Here is a 21664-nt window from a genome sequence, read left to right on the forward strand (position 1 = left end):
TGACCTAAAGCTTTCTTTAGTTGTGCCCAGTCTCCTGCGGAGCCGCTATTCCCCATGGTCCTTACGGAGTTCCCAGCATCCACTAGGACGTCAGAGAAATGGAAAAAAAACACTTGGTTGTTAGTACTAGTCTCATGGAAGACAGAAGCAAGACTTGACAACCCACTAGTTGGCAGTGCTGCATATTCTGCCTGGATTAGCCTCTTGCATCTCTTATAAACTCTGGTTTTCGGGATCCCGGCAGTCAAAGTCCTGACACAGCTCAGGGTTAGGGAGGTTATGGATTAGGTTTGGCATGGTCACCTACTAGGTGTCTGGGTCCTGAGCGTCTAGATCAGGGCTGGCCAAACCGGTCCCCGAGATCTACCAACAGTTCATGTTTTCCAGGCATCCTGGAGATGTGTAGAATTGTCAGTTAGGAATGAATGCAGCACATCTTAATTAGTAATGACTACACCTGTGCACCAGCTAGGTGGTCTGGAAAATGTGAACTGTTGGTAGATCTCGAGGACTGGTTTGGCCAGCCCTGGTCTATATGCTGCTGTCTGTATTTTGTTTGCCAGCATCCCAAGCACCAGAGTCCAGATACCATACCGGCAGTGCACTCTAGACTGCACATCTGTTATGGAGGAATTTTGGGCGGTATACGTAGCTATAGCAATTCCAATATTATATTAACTTAACACTTTGCATCTAAGCACAAACACTGATAATCACTACTGAATCAAGTATGTTACCTGGATCAGCTAGTTTAATTGACATTTCATTTAAACTTTCAATCTCCTCTTCTTGGGGAGCATGGATGACCATCACTGTGGATCCCAATATACTCAGCAAACATCCAATTTTTCCATGAAGATTTAGCTTCTCACTTAAGAAGTATGAAGATAGGATGGCGCTGAAATGTAAGATGTGTGTTATCAGGCAGAACCATATACATATATCTCACTTTAGCACATGGGTGCGCTGCCCCCACTGGCAGTCAGAACTCACTTCACATTATAAAATAAGAAATAAAGGGAACTATAGGTGGTGAGTGATGTACATTTGTTTTGGGTCGTATAAGTAGACATGTGGTACCCTATATCAGTGGCTCCAAACACGATCCTCAAGGGGTATTAACGGTCCAGGTCTTAAATATATACATGGTTTAGCAGCAATGGTCAAATCATATTTAAGCATAGATTTACTTATACCCTGGACAATTAGCGACAGTTTGGGGACCACTGCTCTATAGTAAGGAGGAAAAGAGTACATATAAATAGTATTATATATATATATATATATATATATATATACACACACACACACACATATACACACACTGTATATACTTACACATGTATATATTATATACATATTATAAACACACACTGTATATATTCTATACATACACATATGCGCGCACACACACATTAGAGATAGATAGATATATATATATATATATATATATATATATATATAAATATAAGAGAGCACGTTTAGTTTACATGTTTTGTCGTCATTAATTATAAATATAATTCATGTTGTTATTCTTTCACCAACATGTTTTTTGTTAGCAGTTGGGCAAAACCATGTGCACTGCAGGGGAGGCAGATTTAACATGTGCAGAGAGAGTTCGATTTGGGTGTGGTGTGTTCAATCTGCAATCTAATTTGCAGTGTAAAAATAAAGCAGCCAGTATTTACCTTGCACAGAAATAAAATAACCCACCCAAATCTAACTCTTTCTGCACATGTTATATCTGCCTCCCCTGCAGTGCACATGGTTTTACCCAACTGCTAACAAAATTCCTGCTGCGATCAACTTGGAATTAACCCCATTGTGAAGTAAGATGGGCTGTATCACTGTTGAGGGACTTGAGTTCCCTGCAGGGTGAACATTTAACAGAGTGAATACAAGGAATGCTGACTGGCAAATCTATTTTATTGGTACTGTCTGAGTTAATGTAAAGCTCTGTTTAAATGCTATTTATTATTATCCTTTATGTATATGGCGCCACATGGGGTCCACAGCACCATACAAAGCTGGGTTACTGATTTTCACATTGCTGTAATACCCTAGTTTATTTATGTCATCACATTGTGCTCTTGTCTGCTCTGCTACTGATCTCAGAGACAGCATGGAATAATTACGAATGTAGTGCTTATATGTATTGTTTTATGACACCTGCAACAAGTCCCCATAATTCTCGGAACAGTATTACTTTAGTTACTGCCAAGTGCTTTCTGCCTGCTCCATCACTGATATAGTTAAAATTTGTGTACTATTGTAGTGTGAGCTAACGCATTGCATTTTATGTGAACTTTTATTGAATTTTAGACTTCCTGGGATGGGTGAGGCTCACACGTTGGCAGGCAGGTGCGGTCACATGGTCAGCTGCTCTATACAATATAGGAATTAGCACTCCTTTAAATAGGGTTTTTTATATCTAATGCTCATTTGTTATTTGTACTTAATCAATATTGGTATTACATAGTTAGTATTGGAGTCAATGTACAGATGTTTATTTTCATCTTAACAAAAAGGTGGACATATTGTTTAGCATTCCTGCTGCGATCAACTTGGAATTACCCCCAATATTCCCCAAAGGAGCCGACACAGGTCAATAAAACCAAAGTGAGTGGAGACATTGCAAAAGTAGCTAGCTCAATTAGAGTAAGTGTAAAGTTTTAATTAGGGTAAGATAAATAAATGAGGGGGGGGGGAGTTTGAATTGTATGCAGTGGACAGATGGTTCTGGAATGGCATATTAACCACTTAACTGGCATGGTCAGATTTCATGCAACTGCGCCGTCCCACCCTGTCCCCCCATTTTTGACGAGGAGATCCGTTTTAAAAAACAATGTTAACGCTTTTGAAGGGAAAAATAGTCAGTTAAGTGATTTTAAGGCCAGACGCATCGTAAGTGTTCCCCAGTAACCCATAAAGTGGGGAGATTCCACTCTACTGTATGGCTCTATGGGGGAAATTCAATTTTTTTTGGGTCATCCAAAGTAATGGGTGCACATCACACCCATCACAGCAATTCAATAGTTGCTCTGATCAGGCGGCCATTACTTTTTAAGCACTGGGTTTAGCCTGTAACGCAAAACATCACACATTTCTGATCACCACCTCAGGAGGCTGCAAGCAAAAATGTTGGCGCCCGTGGTGACTGTGCTTGAACAACAGAACAATTGAATTGCTGCTGTTGAGCGCCATCTAGTGGCTGGCACCTAAAAAAGAAAAAATTAATCGCCCCCTAAGACTCGATACTGAACATCACATCACACCCAGCTGAACTGCAAGTCTTCCCTTGCTCCCCATAGGGAAAACTTTTGATGTCTGCACTACCATAAATGGGCAATACGTGCACACAGCACATGACTTTGAATCTCGCCCAATTACACTTACATAATCATAAGTGCACAATGGAACATTTTCTGTTTCCACCAAACAAGGCAAAAATGGTTTAACTGAAATATCGGTGCTATGTTACATTTCAAAATGTATTCATGGTTACTAAAAGTAAAAGCCTGGATAAATAGGTGCTTGCCATTTATTAACACATCACATATCACTTTTGCTACAGTAGTTATGTAGCAAAAAACAATGAAATATAAAATCAGACAGACAGCACCAATGAGTCATGAAATAATTTAGTTTCTTTCAAATACTTTATTGTCTGCACGGTAAATGGGTTTTTTTTAATTAAAATACAGCTGTTGCAATATGGAAGTACTTGAACACTTAGAATGGGTTTATTGAAAGGGACACTTACCTCATTTTGGTTTTCTTTATTTGTGTTGTGTGCAGGAAAGTAAACAAATCTCTTTAGAATGTAAAGTACTTCTATTTGCAGTATGGAAGGGGAGCGATGTATGAAGGAGGTGGGAATTCTTAGTCACAGATATATGGAGGTATACAGTATTTTTAACTAAACAGATAAGAACAATGGTGGTTCTGCAAACAGTCTGGTTTCAGCAGGCACTGACATTTATACATACTGTATACATATTACCTATCTTTATGTATAACTAATGACGTACTAAATCTGAATTCTATTGAAAACTAAAAGATGGCTTAAGAAGCTATGAATAATGGGAGTTATACATAGATGGTTATACTAACAATTCTGCTGATTGCTTTCAACATGCTCTATGCTGGCATTCAGGCTACATTGTAATACGTCTATTCTCAATTTTATCGTTTCTGTGGAAGGGGCGGGGGTTAAACACAGCTGCACCACTTAATGGTTTGTCCTCCATTCATTCCATGGGCACCAATATTCCCAGTCTCCCTCCCATCATCCCCAGCAGTCCTCCTCTACTCCACATGTTGCTGTCACTAACAGATCTCCTCTCTACCGCCATACACTCATACACCCCCACCCCCTCCCTTATGAACAGTAGTTTTCCTTTCCCTCTGGACACAATTTGTGTGTCCTCAATAGAATTTTACCAAGGCAAAAATTCTATTTCTACAATTAGTGTATTTACACAACAGTTATTTTTATCCATGCATAAATGAAGTTTTTAAAAGTTAGATTCCCCAAAGGAGCAGCCACACAGGTCAATAAAACCTAAGTGAGAGAAGGCATTGTAAAAGTAGCTAGCTCAATTAGACCAAGTGTAACGTTTTTACAGGCTAGAAAGTTAGGTTAGTTTCTGTATGTTAGAAAAAAAGAATCCAAAATATTACCTGACTAACACACTTAAGGCGCCTAAGGGTGTCACAAGTGTAGCCGGTGCAAAGGCATATGCAGCGAAGTTTGCAACTTCCCCAGCTCCCACTGAAAGAGAAAATAGGATTTTAATTACCTATCAGTAAATCCTTTTCTCGTATTCCGTAGAGGATACTGGGGTCCACATTAGTACCATGGGGTATAGACGGGTCCACTAGGAGCCTTGGGCACTTTAAGAAATCAACAGTGTGCACTAGCTCCTCCCTCTATGCCCCTCCTACCAGACTCAGTTTAGAAACTGTTGCCCGAGGAGACGGACATACTTTGAGAGAAGAATAGAGAAGGACAGTGGTGAGATTCCGAACCAGCACACACAACAAGAGGAAAGCCATGCTAACTAAACATGAAACAGGAACAGCAACAGCTGAACCAACCTTAAACAAGGAACAGTGCAGAAAAACGAAGCACCGGGCGGGCACCCAGTATCCTCTACGGGCTACAAGAAAAGGATTTACTGGTAGGTAATTAAAATCCTATTTTCTCTTACGTCCTAGAGGATACTGGGGTCCACATTAGTACCATGGGGATGTACCAAAGCTTCCAAACCGCGTGGGAGAGTGCAGAGGTCCCTGCAGAACTGATTGACCAAACTGAAGGTCCTCAGAGGCCAAAGTATCGAATTTGTAGAACTTCGCAAATGTGTTCGAACCAGACCAAGTCGCTGCTCGGCAGAGCTGTAAGGCAGAGACACCCCGGGCAGCCACCCAGGAAGAACCCACCGACCTAGTAGCGTGGGCATGTACAGATCTAGGAACCGGCAAACTTGCAGCAGAGTAAGCATGCTGGATAGTAAGCTTGATCCAGCTAGCAATAGACTGCTTTGAAACAGGACTCCTACTTTTATTGGGATCAGAGTACAAACAGCGAGTCTGAGTTTCTGTGACGAGATGTCCGTTTGACATAGATTTTTAAAGCACGCACAACATCCAGGAACTTTGAAGTGGAAGAGGTGTCAGTAAGCACCGGAACCACAATAGGCTGGTTGATGTGAAACGCAGACACCACCTTTGGAAGAAATTGCTGCCGAGTTCTGAGTTCAGCTCTATCTTCATAAAAAATCAAATAGGGGATCTTGTGAGACAACGCCCCCAATTCCGTCACATGTCTTGCCAAAGCCAGCAATGTTACGGTCTTCCACGTAAGAAACTTTACACCAACCTCCTGTAAAGGCTCAAACCATTCAGATTGTAGAAACTGCAACACCACATTGAGATCCCAGAACACCTTTCAAGAACGACTGAACCTCAGGGAGGGAAGCCAACTGTTTTTGGAAGAAAATGGACAAGGCAGAAATCTGGACCTTTATGGAGCCCAGGCGTAGGCCCACATCCCCACCAGACTGCAGAAAAAGCAGAAACCGACCCAGTTGAAATTCCACTGCAGGAATTTTCCTGTTTTCACACCAAGACATATTTTCTCCAAATCCGGTGGTAATGTTTAGACGTTATCCCTTTTCTGGCTTGGATCAGGGTAGGAATTACCCTGTCCGGAATTCCTTTCCGGGCTAAAATTTGACGCTCAACCTACATGACGTCAAACGTAGCCACGGTAAGTGTTGATAGACGAACGGCCCCTGTTGCAGAAGATCCTCTCTGAGAGGTAGAGGCCATGGATCCTCCAGAAGCATGTCCAGTAGATTCGCGTACCAAGCCCTTCTTGTCCAATCCGAAGCAATGAGAACTGCCTGAACCTTTTCCCTTTTTATTCTTTTGAGAATTCTTGGGATCAGTGGAAGTGGTGGAAACACATACACCATCTGGTAGGCCCATGGAGCCACCAGAGCGTTCACCACCACTGCCTGTGGGTCTCTCGACATGGAACAATACCGCCTGAGTTTCTTGTTGAGAAGAGAAGCCATCATGTCGATTTGTGGAATTCCCCACCGATGTGTCACGCACCCGAACACCTCCGGATGAAGGCCCCACTCTCCTGGGTGGAGGTCGTGTCTGCTGAGGAAATCTGCTTCCCGGTGGTCTACTCCCTTCTGCCCAGAGGAGTATCCGTGTTACCACTGACATTGCTGCTCTGCTCTTCGTTCCGCCCTGTTGGTTTATGTACGTTACCGCCGTCACATTGTCCGACTGAACCTGGATTGCCTGATCGTGAAAAAGATGTGCTGCCTGTAGAAGGGCGTTAACATAGTATCTGAGGTTGAAAAAAGACAATTGTCCATCGAGTTCAACCTATTTTTGGTCTCCTATGCATGATGATTTGACTAAAATTTCTGACTGATGCTGCTGTCAGCCGTTGCATTTTATCCCTATTTATAGTAACTATGATGCATGACTATGCACCATACCCCTGGATATCCTTATCTATTAGGAATTTATCTAACCCATTCTTAAAGGTGTTGACAGATTCCGCCATTACAACTCCCTCGGGCAGGGAATTCCAAACACGTATTGTTCTTACCGTGAAAAAGCCTTTATGCCGTATTGTGCGGAATCTCCTCTCCTCTAACCTGAGCGAGTGTCCACGAGTCCTCTGTGTTGATCTAACCAAAAACAGGTCCCGCGCAAGCTCTGTGTATTGTCTCCTTATATATTTGTAGATGTTGATCATATCCCCTCTTAGTCTTCGCTTTTCCAATGTAAACATGCCTAGTCTTTCAAGCCTTTCCTTGTATTCCAGCGTCTCCATGCTCTTAATTAGTTTGGTCGCCCTCCTCTGTACCTTTTCTAGCTCCAGGATATCCTTTTTGTAGTACGGTGCCCAGAATTGTACACAGTATTCAAGGTGTGGCCTCACTAGTGATTTATATAACGGGAGTATAATACTCTCGTCCCTAGCATCAATACCCCGTTTTATGCATGCTAATATCTTATTAGCCTTCTTTGCTGCAGTCCTACTTTGGGTACTACTGCTTAGCTTGCTATCTAGGAGGACACCTAAGTCCTTTTCCAGTACAGAATCCCCTCATTTTACCCCAGTTAGTAGGTAGGTGTAATTTTTGTTCTTCTTGTTACCACAGTGCATTACCTTACACTTGTCTGTGTTGAAGCGCATTCTCCATTTGGCTGCCCATGCTTCTAATTTAACTAAGTCGTTCTGAAGAGACTCGACATCCTCCTCTGTATTTATAGCCTTACACAATTTGGTATCATCTGCAAAAATTTACACCATGCTCTCTAGACCTTCTGTTAGGTCGTTAATGAAAATATTGAACAATAGCGGTCCTAATACTGAGCCTTGCGGCACACCACTTAGCACTTCAGTCCAAGTTGAAAAAGATCCATTAACCACAACGCGCTGCTCCCTATTATCTAACCAGTTTTTGACCCAAGTGCATATTGTGCTTCCTAGCCCTTAGTTCCAGAATGTTGATTGGAAGAATGGTTTCCTGATGTGACCATTTTCCTTGGAAGTGTTCCCCCTGGGTGACTGCTCCCCAATCTCTGAGGCTTGCGTCTGTGGTTAACAGAATCCAATTTTGAATCCCGAACCTCCGTCCCACAGTCAGGTGAGAAATCTGGAGCCACCACAGCAGAGGAATCCTGGCTTTTGGCGACAGACGAATCCTCTGGTGAATGTGGAGATGCGATCCGGACCATTTGTCCAACAGGTCCAGCTGGAAGGGTCTAGCGTTTAACCTTCCGTACTGCAGCGCCTTGTAAGCGGCTACCATCTTTCCCAGAAGGTGAATGCAGATACCCGGGTTGATTTTAGAACATCCCGCACCAGACTGGATCACCACTGCCTTCTCCAATGGAAGGAATACCTTCTGTACTTCCGTATCCATTATCATCGCCAGGAACGGAAGCCTCTGTGTTGGTTCCAGGTGAGATTTCGGTAGGTTCAGAATCCACCCGTGATCCCGGAGTAGCTGAGTTGAGAGGGCAATGCTGTCCAACAACCGCTCCCTGGATGGTGCTTATATCAGCAGATCGTCCAGGTACGGAATTATGTTCACTCCCCGTTTGCGGAGGAGGAACATCATCTCCGCCATTACCTTGGTGAACACCATAGGAGCCGTGGAGAGGCCAAAAGGCAAAGCCTAAAACTGGTAGTGACAGTCCTGTAAGGCAAACCTGAGATGAGCCTGATGAGGCAGCCAGATCGGGATATGAAGGTATGCATCCTTGATATCCAGAGACACTCGGAATTCCCCTTCCTCTAGAGTCGAGATCACCGCTCTCAGAGCCTCCATCTTAAATTTGAACACCCATAAATACGGGTTCAACAACTTGAAGTTTAAAAATGGGTCTCACCGAACTGTCCGGTTTCGGTACCACAAACAGGTTGGAATAATACCCTCTGTTCCGTAGCTTAGGTGGAACTGGAACAATGACCTGGCATGATGTCGCCCATACGTGACTGAAATCTTTTAAATCGGGCTCCCACCTGCCTGTCTTCCAGGCAGAGGGCTCCACCATCATGCTGAAGGCTTTCTGGATTTACCTCTATTGCCTTTGAAGGCTGTAGAAGAACCCTTGGATTTATTTTAAAATTTTGCTGTCCGAAAGGACTACAGAGTCGGCACAAAATAGGCCTTCCTAGCTGGGGGGGCTGCGGAAGGAAGATATGTAGACTTACCCGCCGTAGCCTTGGATATCCACGTATCCAGTTTGTCACCAAACAGGGCCTCGCCTGCGAAAGGTAGGCTTTCTATCCCCTTTCTGGAATCCGCATCTGCCGTCGCCATAGGACCCTGCATGCAGACACTGCCATGGCCGTGGTGCGTGCATTTGAGCAATCCGATCCTGTATATAATGCAGGGGTAAAAGTATCTTACCTCTTGGTAAGGAATCTAACCCCCTCAAGTAGGTTACCCGACCATTTTGTAATGGCCCTAGTGATCCAAGCACAAGCTATAGTGGGTCTCTGGGCCACCCCCGCAACTGTGTATACAGACTTGAGAGTGATCTCAATCTTGCGGTCAGCCGCATCCTTTAAGAAGGCTGCCCCCGGGACAGGTAAGACTATCTTACGGGACAATATAGATACTGATTTGTCAACAATTGGTGGGTTTTTCCATTTTTTCCTATCGTCCTGAGGAAAAGGGAAGGATGTCAGTTACCTTTTTGGAATCTGAAACTTCTTGTCAGGATTAACCCAAGTTTCTTCAAATAGGGAATTTAATTCCTTAGATGCCGGGAAAGCAGCAGAGGATTTATTTTTTACATTAAAATAGGATTCCACCTCATCCTCTGTCGCTTTGTCAGGAATGTGCAGGACATCTCTAATAGCTTCTATCAGGGCCTGTATTCCCTGTGACAAAGCTGCATCCCTCCCGAGTCCAACTCACCCTCCTCAATGTCTGATACATCATCATCAGTATCAGTGTGCAGGATTTGGGACAGTGTACGCCTTACAATTTTGGGCCAGCAACTGTCTTAAGTATTGCGTCTCCTCATTTTAGAATCATTTATGGGAAATATTTGAGATCATCCCTTTCAATAAATCTAACCATACAGGTTCAGATCCACTAGCCCGAGAATGTGTACTATCCTGAGTACACTGCAGTGATCCCCCTGAGTGAGAAAATAAGAATTTACTTACCGATAATTCTATTTCTCATAGTCTGTAGTGGATGCTGGGACTTCCGTAAGGACCATGGGGAATAGCGGCTCCGCAGGAGACTGGGCACAAAAGTAAAAGCTTTAGACTAGCTGGTGTGCACTGGCTCCTCCCCCTATGACCCTCCTCCAAGCCTCAGTTAGGATACTGTGCCCGGACGAGCGTACATAATAAGGAAGGATTTTGAATCCCGGGTAAGACTCATACCAACCACACCAATCACACTGTACAACCTGTGATCTGAACCCAGTTAACAGTATGATAAACGTAGGAGCCTCTGAAAAGATGGCTCACAACAATAAACAACCCGATTTTTTTGTAACAATAACTATATACAAGTATTGCAGACAATCCGCACTTGGGATGGGCGCCCAGCATCCACTACGGACTATGAGAAATAGAATTATCGGTAAGTAAATTCTTATTTTCTCTGACGTCCTAGTGGATGCTGGGACTTCCGTAAGGACCATGGGGATTATACCAAAGCTCCCAAACGGGCGGGAGAGTGCGGATGACTCTGCAGCACCGAATGAGAGAACTCCAGGTCCTCCTCAGCCAGGGTATCGAATTTGTAAAATTTTGCAAACGTGTTTGCCCCTGACCAAGTAGCTGCTCGGCAAAGTTGTAAAGCCGAGACCCCTCGGGCAGCCGCCCAAGATGAGCCCACTTTCCTTGTGGAATGGGCTTTAACAGATTTTGGCTGTGGCAGTCCTGCCACAGAATGTGCAAGCTGAATTGTACTACAAATCCAACGAGCAATCGTCTGCTTAGAAGCAGGAGCACCCAGCTTGTTGGGTGCATACAGGATAAACAGCGAGTCAGATTTTCTGACTCCAGCCGTCCTGGAAACATATATTTTCAGGGCCCTGACTACGTCCAACAACTTGGAGTCCTCCAAGTCCCTAGTAGCCGCAGGCACCACAATAGGTTGGTTCATGTGAAACGCTGAAACCACCTTAGGGAGAAATTGAGGACGAGTCCTCAATTCTGCCCTGTCTGAATGAAAAATTACGTAAGGGCTTTTTTTTTTTTTAAATTGTTTATTTTAATTTTCAGGGTATAAACTTTACAGGGTACAAACATTACTGCAGCCTTCCCCCTTACATGGGATGGGCTGTTCTGTCTAGCATAACATAACCGATAACTGATATATAACCTTAAAAATAAGGAACATGTGGTTCCCACATTGCAAAGAAACAGCAAAGAGTTATGTCTCAGGGTAGACAGAGACTATTCAGGTGGGTGGGAACCGACACACAGGTTCATTAATATGACTGCAGGAGGGTAGAGACTAAAGAGGTAGAACCTGAGAGGCGAGAAAAAGAGACAGGGGAGATGGGGAGGGAATAGAGTAGGAGGAGAGGTGGCAGGGTTAGGGAAATTCCGCTGGTACGCCCCCGTTTTGCGTTGGTACGCGCATGGCGTTAGTATTAAATGGAAAGTGCTACTCGGGGGAACACGAAAAGGTTATGTTAAGGATATCCTCTGAGTTACTTGTCGGGCTAGGAGAGTACAGGGGTCATAGTAGTATGGCCGTCGAGCTCCCGGGGGGTCGAGCTCCGTGTGCGGGGGCCTGTGAGTCAAACCAGAGTTCCCATATTTGAAGGAACTGAAAAGATCTGTTATGGAGGTATGCCGTGATTTTTTCCATGCTTGCGAAGTACCATATTTTGTTGATGACCTGTTGTATAGGGGGGGACTCCCTCTTTTTCCAGTTTAGGGCAATTGCGCATCTAGCCGCGTTCAAGATCTGTGTCTGTAATTTACCAGAGTTCGGAGGTGCGTTGGCAGTGGGGAGGCCTAGCAGAAAGGACCAAGGATCTTTGTATATCCGGGTCTGGAGCACTGTACTCAGCAAGTGGGCGACTGAATCCCAGAATAGCTCGATTTTAGGGCATGTCCACCATATATGGAGGAAAGAGCCGTGACCGCCGCATCCTCTCCAGCACAGTGGCTGGGAGGAGGGGAACATTTTGTGAAGTCTAGAGGGGACTAGATACCACCTATATAAGATTTTATATGCGTTTTCCTTAACTAGGGTTGAAATCGAGGATTTCGCGGCAGCCGCAAAGACATCTGACCAATCATAGTCATCTGGTATCGGGCCAAGGTCCTGTTCCCATCTGAGTATAAAAGCCGGGGTCGTCTCCTTATCCCCTACCTGGAGAAGGGAATACAGTTGTGAGATGATTCCACGAGCGAGCGGTTTGTAATAGCAATAGGACTCCAGGGTGGAGAGAGGTTGGAATGGGGATGTGCTTGTTAAGGACGAGACAAAATGTCTCACCTGTAGATAGGTAAAAGGGTTCGCATCCGGGAAGTCATATTTTGACGCAATTTCCGGTAAGGGTGTACAGGCCCCTTCGGACAATACATCTAGAACGAAGCGGATGTTATGTGTGTAAGGGCTTTTATATGACAAAGCCGCCATTTCTGAGACACGCCTGGCTGACGCCAGAGCTAACAGCATGACCACCTTCCATGTGAGATATTTTAATTCCACAGTGGTGAGTGGTTCAAACCAATGTGATTTTAGGAACCCTAAAACTACATTGAGATCCCAAGGTGCCACTGGTGGCACAAAAGGAGGCTGTATATGCAGTACCCCCTTGACAAACGTCTGAACTTCAGGCACTGAAGCCAGTTCTTTCTGGAAGAAGATCGACAGGGCCGAAATTTGAACCTTAATGGATCCTAATTTTAGGTCCATAGACAGTCCTGCTTGCAGGAAATGCAGGAAACGACCCAGTTGAAATTCCTCTGTGGGGGCCTTCTTGGCCTCACACCACGCAACATACTTTCGCCAAATGCGGTGATAATGTTTCGCGGTTACATCCTTCCTGGCTTTGATCAGGGTAGGGATGACTTCATCTGGAATGCCTTTTTCCATCAGGATCCGGCGTTCAACCGCCATGCCGTCAAACGAAGCCGCGGTAAGTCTTGGAACAGACAAGGTCCCTGCTGGAGCAGGTCCTTTCTTAGAGGTAGAGGCCACGGGTCCTCCGTGAGCATCTCTTGCAGTTCCGGGTACCAAGTTCTTCTTGGCCAATCCGGAGCCACGAGTATAGTTCTTACTCCTCTCCTTCTTATGATTCTCAGTACTTTGGGTATGAGAGGCAGAGGAGGGAACACATACACCGACTGGTACACCCACGGTGTTACCAGAGCGTCCACCGCTATTGCCTGAGGGTCCCTTGACCTGGCGCAATATCTGTCCAGTTTTTTGTTGAGACGGGACGCCATCGTGTCCACCTTTGGTTTTTCCCAACGGTTTACAATCACTTGAAAGACTTCTGGGTGAAGTCCCCACTCCCCCGGGTGGAGGTCGTGTCTGCTGAGGAAGTCTGCTTCCCAGTTGTCCACTCTGTTGACGTGGGCGACTGCCGTGATGTTGTCCGATTGGATCAATACCGACTGACCCTGAAGCAGAGGCCTTGCTTGACTTAGGGCATTGTAAATGGCCCTTAGTTCCAGGATATTTATGTGAAGAGACGTTTCCATGCTTGACCACAAGCCCTGGAAATTTCTTCCCTGTGTGACTGCTCCCCAGCCTCTCAGGCTGGCATCGGTGGTCACCAGCATCCAATCCTGAATGCCGAATCTGCGGCCCTCTAGAAGATGAGCACTCTGTAACCACCACAGGAGAGACACCCTTGTCCTTGGAGATAGGGTTATCCGCTGATGCATCTGAAGATGCGATCCGGACCATTTGTCCAGCAGATCCCACTGAAAAGTTCTTGCATGGAATCTTCCGAATGGAATCGCTTCGTAAGAAGCCACCATTTTTCCCAGGACTCTCGTGCATTGATGCACTGACACTTGGCCTGGTTTTAGGAGTTTCCTGACTAGCTCGGATAACTCCCTGGCCTTCTCCTCCGGGAGAAACACCTTTTTCTGGACTGTGTCTAGAATCATCCCCAGGAACAGTAGACGTGTTGTTGGAATCAGCTGTGATTTTGGGATATTTAGGATCCACCCGTGCTGACGTAGCACTACCTGAGATAGTGCTACTCCGACCTCTAACTGTTCCCTGGACCTTGCCCTTATCAGGAGATCGTCCAAGTAAGGGATAATTAAGACGCCTTTTCTTCGAAGAAGAATCATCATTTCGGCCATTACCTTGGTAAAGACCCGTGGTGCCGTGGACAATCCAAACGGCAGCGTCTGAAACTGATAATGACAGTTTTGTACCACAAACCTGAGGTACCCTTGGTGAGAAGGGTAGTTGAATTTGAACCTTTTTATGTAAGTGTTCAAGGATTTTAGATTTAAAATTGGTCTCACCGAGCCGTCCGGCTTCGGTACCACAAACAGCGTGGAATAATACCCCTTTCCCTGTTGTAGGAGGGGTACCTTGATTATCACCTGCTGGGAATACAGCTTGTGAATAGCTTCCACTACCGCCTCCCTGTCGGAGGGAGACGTTGGTAGAGCAGACTTCATGAACCGGCAAGGGGGAGACGTCTCGAATTCCAATTTGTACCCCTGTGATACTACCTGCAGGATCCAGGGGTCCACTTGCGAGTGAGCCCACTGCGCGCTGAAATTCTTGAGACGGCCCCCCACCGTGCCTGAGTCCGCTTGTAGAGCCCCAGCGTCATGCTGAAGACTTGGAGAAGCGGGGGAGGGCTTCTGCTCCTGGGAAGAGGCTGCCTGGTGCAGTCTTTTTCCCCTTCCTCTGCCCCGGGGCAGAAATGAGTGGCCTTTTGCCCGCTTGCCCTTATGGGGACGAAAGGACTGAGTTTGAAAAGACGGTGTCTTTTTCTGCTGAGAGGTGACCTGGGGTAAAAAGGTGGATTTTCCAGCCGTTGCCGTGGCCACCAGGTCCGATAGACCGACCCCAAATAACTCCTCCCCTTTATACGGCAATACTTCCATATGTCGTTTGGAATCCGCATCACCTGACCACTGTCGCGTCCATAACGCTCTTCTGGCAGAAATGGACATCGCACTCACTCTAGATGCCAGGGTGCAAATATCCCTCTGTGCATCTCGCATATATAGTAATGCATCCTTTAAATGCTCTATAGTTAGTTAATAATATACTGTCCCTATCCAGGGTATCAATATTTTCAGTCAGGGAATCCGACCAAGCCACTCCAGCGCTGCACATCCAGGCTGAGGCGATTGCTGGTCGCAGTATAACACCAGTATGTGTGTATATACCTTTTAGGATATTTTCCAGCCTTCTATCAGCTGGTTCCTCGAGGGCGGCCGTATCGGGAGACGGTAACGCCACTTGTTTTGATAAGCGTGTGAGCGCCTTATCTACCCTAGGAGGTGTTTCCCAACGTGCCCTAACCTCTGGCGGGAAAGGGTATAGTGCCAATAATTTATTAGAAATCAGCAGTTTTTTATCGGGGGAAAACCACGCTTTATCACACACCTCATTTAATTCATCTGATTCAGGAAAAACTACTGGTAGTTTTTTCACACCCCACATAATACCCTTTTTTGTGGTACTTGTAGTGTCAGAAATATTCAATGCCTCCTTCATTGCCGTGATCATGTAACGTGTGGCCCTACTGGACATTACGTTTGTCTCCTCACCGTCGACACTGGATTCAGTATCCGTGTCTGGGTCTGTGTCGACCATCTGAGGTAACGGGCGTTTTAGCGCCCCTGACGGTGTCTGAGACGCCTGAACAGGCACTAATTGATTTGCCGGCTGTCTCATGTCGTCAACAGTTTTTTGCAAAGTGCTGACATTGTCACGTAATTCTTTAAATACGACCATCCAGTCAGGTGTCGACTCCCTAGGGGGTGACATCACTAACACAGGCAATTGCTCTGCTTCCACATCATTTTCCTCCTCATACATGTCGACACAATCGTACCGACACCCAGCACACACACAGGGAATGCTCTGAAAGAGGACAGGACCCCACGAGCCCTTTGGGGAGACAGAGGGAGAGTTTGCCAGCACACACCAGAGCGCTATATATATACAGGGATAACCTTATGTAAGTGTTTCTCCCTTTATAGCTGCTGTTTTATATTAGCTGCCAACAGTGCCCCCCCTCTCTTGTTTTACCCTGATTCTTGTAGCAGGACTGCAGGGGAGAGTCAGGGAGCCATCCTTCCAGCGGAGCTGTGAAAGAAAATGGCGCTTGTGTGCTGAGGAGAAAGGCTCCGCCCCCTTCACGGCGGCCTTTTCTCCCGCTTTTTTCAGGAAAACTGGCAGGGGTTAAATGCATCCATATAGCCCAGGAGCTATATGTGATGCATTTCTTTAGCCATATAAGGTTTTTATAGTGTTTTATTGCGTCTCAGGGCACTCCCCCCCAGCGCCCTGCACCCTCAGTGACCGGAGTGTGAAGTGTGCCGAGAGCAATGGCGCACAGCTGCAGTGCTGTGCGCTACCTTATCTGAAGACAGGAACGTCTTCTGCCGCCGATTTCTGCGGACCTCTTCGCTCTTCTGGCTCTGTAAGGGGGCCGGCGGCGCGGCTCCGGGACCCATCCAGGCTGAACCTGTGATCGTCCCTCTGGAGCTAATGTCCAGTAGCCAAGAAGCCCAATCCACTCTGCATGCAGGTGAGTTCGCTTCTTCTTCCCTTAGTCCCTCGGTGCAGTGAGCCTGTTGCCAGCAGGACTCACTGAAAATAAAAAAATAAGAATTTACTCACCGGTAATTCTATTTCTCGTAGTCCGTAGTGGATGCTGGGAACTCCGTAAGGACCATGGGGAATAGCGGGCTCCGAAGGAGGCTGGGCACTCTAGAAAGATCTTAGACTACCTGGTGTGCACTGGCTCCTCCCACTATGACCCTCCTCCAAGCCTCAGTTAGGTACTGTGCCCGGACGAGCGTACACAATAAGGAAGGATTTTGAATCCCGGGTAAGACTCATACCAGCCACACCAATCACACCGTACAACTCGTGATATGAAACACAGTTAACAGTATGAAACAATAGAGCCTCTCAACAGATGGCTCAACAGTTAACCATAACTATGTACAAGTATTGCAGATAAACCGCACTTGGGATGGGCGCCCAGCATCCACTACGGTCTACGAGAAATAGAATTACCGGTGAGTAAATTCTTATTTTCTCTAACGTCCTAGTGGATGCTGGGAACTCCGTAAGGACCATGGGGATTATACCAAAGCTCCCAAACGGGCGGGAGAGTGCGGATGACTCTGCAGCACTGAATGAGAGAACTCCAGGTCCTCCTCAGCCAGGGTATCAAATTTGTAGAATTTTTGCAAACGTGTTTGCCCCTGACCAAGTAGCTGCTCGGCAAAGTTGTAAAGCCGAGACCTCTCGGGCAGCCGCCCAAGATGAGCCCACCTTCCTTGTGGAATGGGCATTGACAGATTTTGGCTGTGGCAGGCCTGCCACAGTATGTGCAAGCTGAATTGTACTACAAATACAACGAGCAATAGTCTGCTTAGAAGCAGGAGCACCCAGCTTGTTAGGTGCATATAGGATAAACAGCGAGTCAGATTTTCTGACTCTAGCCGTTCTGGAAACATATATTTTCAGTGCCCTGACAACGTCTAGCAACTTGGAGTCCTCCAAGTCCCTAGTAGCCTAGGCACCACAATAGGCTGGTTCAGGTGAAACGCTGACACCACCTTTGGGAGAAACTGGGGACGAGTCCTCAATTCTGCCCTATCCATATGGAAAATCAAATAAGGGCTTTTACAAGACAAAGCCGCCAACTTTGATACTCGCCTGGCAGAAGCCAAGGCCAATAACATAACCACCTTCCACGTGAGATATTTCAGATCCACGGTTTTTAGTGGTTCAAACCAATGTGATTTTAAGAAACTCAACACCACGTTGAGATCCCAAGGTGCCACAGGAGGCACAAACGGGGGCTGACTCTGCAGCACTCCTTTTATAAATGTCTGAACTTCAGGTACTGAAGCTAGTTCTTTTTGAAAGAAAATCGACAGAGCCGAGATCTGTACCTTAATGGAACCCAATTTAAGGCCCATAGTCACTCCTGCTTGCAGGAAATGCAGAAATCGACCTAGTTGAAATTCCTCTGTTGGGGCCCTTTCGGCCTCACACCATGCAACATATTTTCGCCATATGCGGTGATAATGAGTTGCTGTAACCTCTTTCCTGGCTTTAGTAAGCGTAGGAATGACTTCCTCCGGAATGCCCTTTTCCTTCAGGATCCGGCGTTCAACCGCCATGCCGACAAACGCAGCTGCGGTAAGTCTTGGAACAGACAGGGCCCCTGCTGCCGCAGGTCCTGTCTGAGTGGCAGAGGCCATGGGTCCTCTGATATAAATTCTTGAAGTTCTGGGTACCAAGCTCTTCTTGGCCATCCACGAGTATCGTTCTTACTCCTCGCCTTCTTATTTTTCTCAGTACCTTTGGTATGAGAGGCAGAGGGGAGAACACATAAACCGACTGGTACACCCACGGTGTTACCAGAGCGTCCATAGCTATCGCCTGAGGGTCCCTTGACCCGGTGCAATATCTTTTATAGCTTTTAGTTGAGGCAGGACGCCATCATGTCCACCTGTGGCCTTTCCCAATGGTGTACAATCCTATTGGAAGACTTCTGGAGGAAGTCCCCATTCTCCCGGGTGGAGGTCGTGTCTGTTGAGAAGATCTGCTTCCCAGTTGTCCACTCCGGGAATGAACACTGCTGACAGTGCTAACACATGATTTTCCGCCTATCGGACAATCCTTGTGGCTTCTGCCATCGCCATCCTGCTTCTTGTGCCGCCCTGTTGGTTTACATGGGCAACTGCCGTGATGTTGTCTGATTGGATCAGTACCGGCTGGTTTTGAAGCAGAGGCCTTGCCGGCCTCAGGGCATTGTAAATGGCCCTCAGGTCCAGAATATTTATGTGTAGGGAAATAACCTGACTTGACCAAAGTCCCTGGAAATTTCTTCCCTGTGTGACTGCCTCCCAGCCTCAAAGGCTGGAATCCATGGTCACTAGGACCTAGTCCTGTATGCCGAACCTGCGGCCCTCTTGAAGATGGGCACTCTGCAGCCACCACAGTAGAGATACCCTGGTCCTTGGAGACAGGGTTATCAGCCTATGCATCGGAAGATGCGATCCGGGCCACTTGTCCAACAGGTCCCTCTGAAAAGTTCTTGTATGGAACCTGCCTAATGGGATTGCTTCGTAGGAAGCTACCATTTTTCCCAGGACTCGCGTGCAATGATGCACCGCTACCTATTTTGGCTTCAGGAGGTCTCTGATTAGAGATGACAACTCCTTGGCTTTCTCCTCCGGGAGAAACACTATTTCTGGTTTATGTCCAGAACCATCCCCAGGAACAGTAGACGTGTCATAGGAACCAGCTGTGACTTTGGACTGTTTAGAATCCAACCATGCTGTTGTAGCACTTTCCAAAATAGTGCTACCCCGACTACCAACTGCTCCTTGGACTTCGCCCTTATAACGAGATTGTCCAAGTACGGGATAATTACAACTCCCTTTTTTTGAAGGAGTATCAACATTTCGGCCATTACCTTGATAAAACACCCTCGGTGCCATGTACAGTCCAACGGCAGTGTCTGGACTTGGTAATGGTAATCCTGTACCACAAATCTGAGGTACTCCTGGCGAGGATGGTAAATGGGGACATGCAGGTAAGCATCCTTGATGTCCCAGGATACCATGTAATCCCCCTCGTCCAGGCTTGGAATAACCGCCCTGAGCGATTCCATCTTGAACTTGAATTTTTGTGTTCAAGGATTTTAAATATAAAATGGGTCACACCGAACCATGCGGTTTCGGTACCCCAACCCGTGTGGAATAGTAACCCCGTCCTTGTTGAAGTAGGGGCACCTTGAGTATTACCTGCTGGGAATACCGCTTATTAATTGCCTCTAGCACAGCCTCCCTGCCTGAGGGAGTTGTCAGCAAGGCATATTTTAGGAAACGGCTGGGGGGAGACATCTCGAATTCCAGCTTGTACCCCTGAAATACTACTTGAAAGAAACAGGGATCCACCTGTGAGCGAGCCCACTAATTGCTGAAATTTTTGAGACGGCCCCCCACCGTACCTGGCTACACCTGTGGAGCACCCGCGTCATGGTGTGGCCTCACAGGAGGCGGGGGAAGAATCTTGATTCTGGGAACAGGCTGACTGGTGCAGCTTTTTTCCCTCTACCCTTGTCTCTGTACAGAAAGGAAGCGCCATTTGACCCGCTTGCTTTTCTGAAGCCGAAAGGACTGTACCTTTGTCTGTGAGGAAACCTGAGGTAAAATTATTTCTTCCCAGCAGTTGCTGTGGATACGAGGTCCCAGAGACCATCCCCAAATAATTCCTCACCCTTATAAGGCTCTCTATGCGCTTTTTAAGTCAGCATCACCTGTCCAGTGACAGGTCTCTAATACCCTCCTGACAGAATGGACATTACATTTATTTTGGATGCCAGCCGGCAAAATATCCCTCTGTGCATCCCCCATATATAAGACGACGTCTTTAATATGTTTTTATGTTTGCCAACTAGTATCCCTGTTTGACAGGGTCACCGACCACGCTGCAGCAGCACTATCTGCAGGTCTCAGTCTAGTACCTGAGTGTGTAAATACAGACTTCAGGATAGCCTCCTGTTTTTTATCAACAGGTACCTATTAAAGTGGCCGTATCCTAAGACGGCAGTGCCACCTTTTTTGACAAACGTGTGAGCGCCTTATCCACCCTAGGGGATATCTCCCAGCGTAACTTATCCACCTGGCGGGAAAGGGTACGCCATCAGTAACTTTTTATAAATTACCAGTTTCTTAACGGGGGAACCCACGCTTTCACACACTTCATTTATTCATCTGATGGGGGAACAAAACACTGCCTGTTTTTTCTCCCCAAACCTAAAACCCATTTTTAGAGGTGCTTGGGTTAAAGTCAGAAATGTATAACACATTTTTTATTGCCGGGATCACGTCACGGATGTTCCTAGTGGATTGTGTATATGTCTCCACCTTGTCGACACTGGAGTCAGACTCCGTGTCGACATCTGTGTCTGCCATCTGAGAGAGCGGGCGTTTTTGAGCCCCTGATGGCCTTTGAGACGCCTGGGCAGGCGCGGGCTGCGAAGCCGGCTGTCCCACAGCTGTTACGTCATCCACCCTTTTATGTAAGGAGTTGACACTGTCGGTTAATACCTTTCACCTATCCATCCACTCTGGTGTCGGCCCCACAGGGGGCGACATCACATATATCGGCCTCTGTTATGTCACCATATAAGCCTCCTCATTCAACATGTCGACACAGCCGTACCGACACACCGCAGACACACAGGGAATGCTCTAAACGAGGACAGGACCCACAAAAGCCCTTTGGGGGGACAGAGTAAGAGTATGCCAGCACACACCAGAGCGCTATATATATACAGGGACTAACTGAGTTATGTCCCTAATAGCTTTTATATAATATACTGTATACAGTGCCAATTTTAATGCCCCCCCTCTCTTTTCCCTCTTACTGTGCAGGGAAGA

The 21664-nt window shown here is 46.5% G+C and overlaps 1 protein-coding gene across 4 annotated transcripts in view; it reads right to left on the minus strand.

Annotated features, from left to right (window-relative positions):
* Positions 1-21664, minus strand: part of NIPA2 (NIPA magnesium transporter 2) — an 86162-nt gene that overhangs the window by 25309 nt on the left and 39189 nt on the right. For all 4 annotated transcript variants that reach the window (XM_063953283.1, XM_063953282.1, XM_063953281.1 and 1 more), the window contains 2 exons: positions 4684-4774; positions 738-898 (listed from right to left, as the gene is read on the minus strand). In XM_063953283.1, coding sequence (XP_063809353.1) covers positions 738-898; positions 4684-4774 — 252 coding nt within the window. The remainder of the gene's footprint in view (positions 1-737; positions 899-4683; positions 4775-21664) is intronic.

This window comes from Pseudophryne corroboree, chromosome 2, assembly GCF_028390025.1.
Source record: "Pseudophryne corroboree isolate aPseCor3 chromosome 2, aPseCor3.hap2, whole genome shotgun sequence".
Taxonomy (NCBI): domain Eukaryota; kingdom Metazoa; phylum Chordata; class Amphibia; order Anura; family Myobatrachidae; genus Pseudophryne; species Pseudophryne corroboree.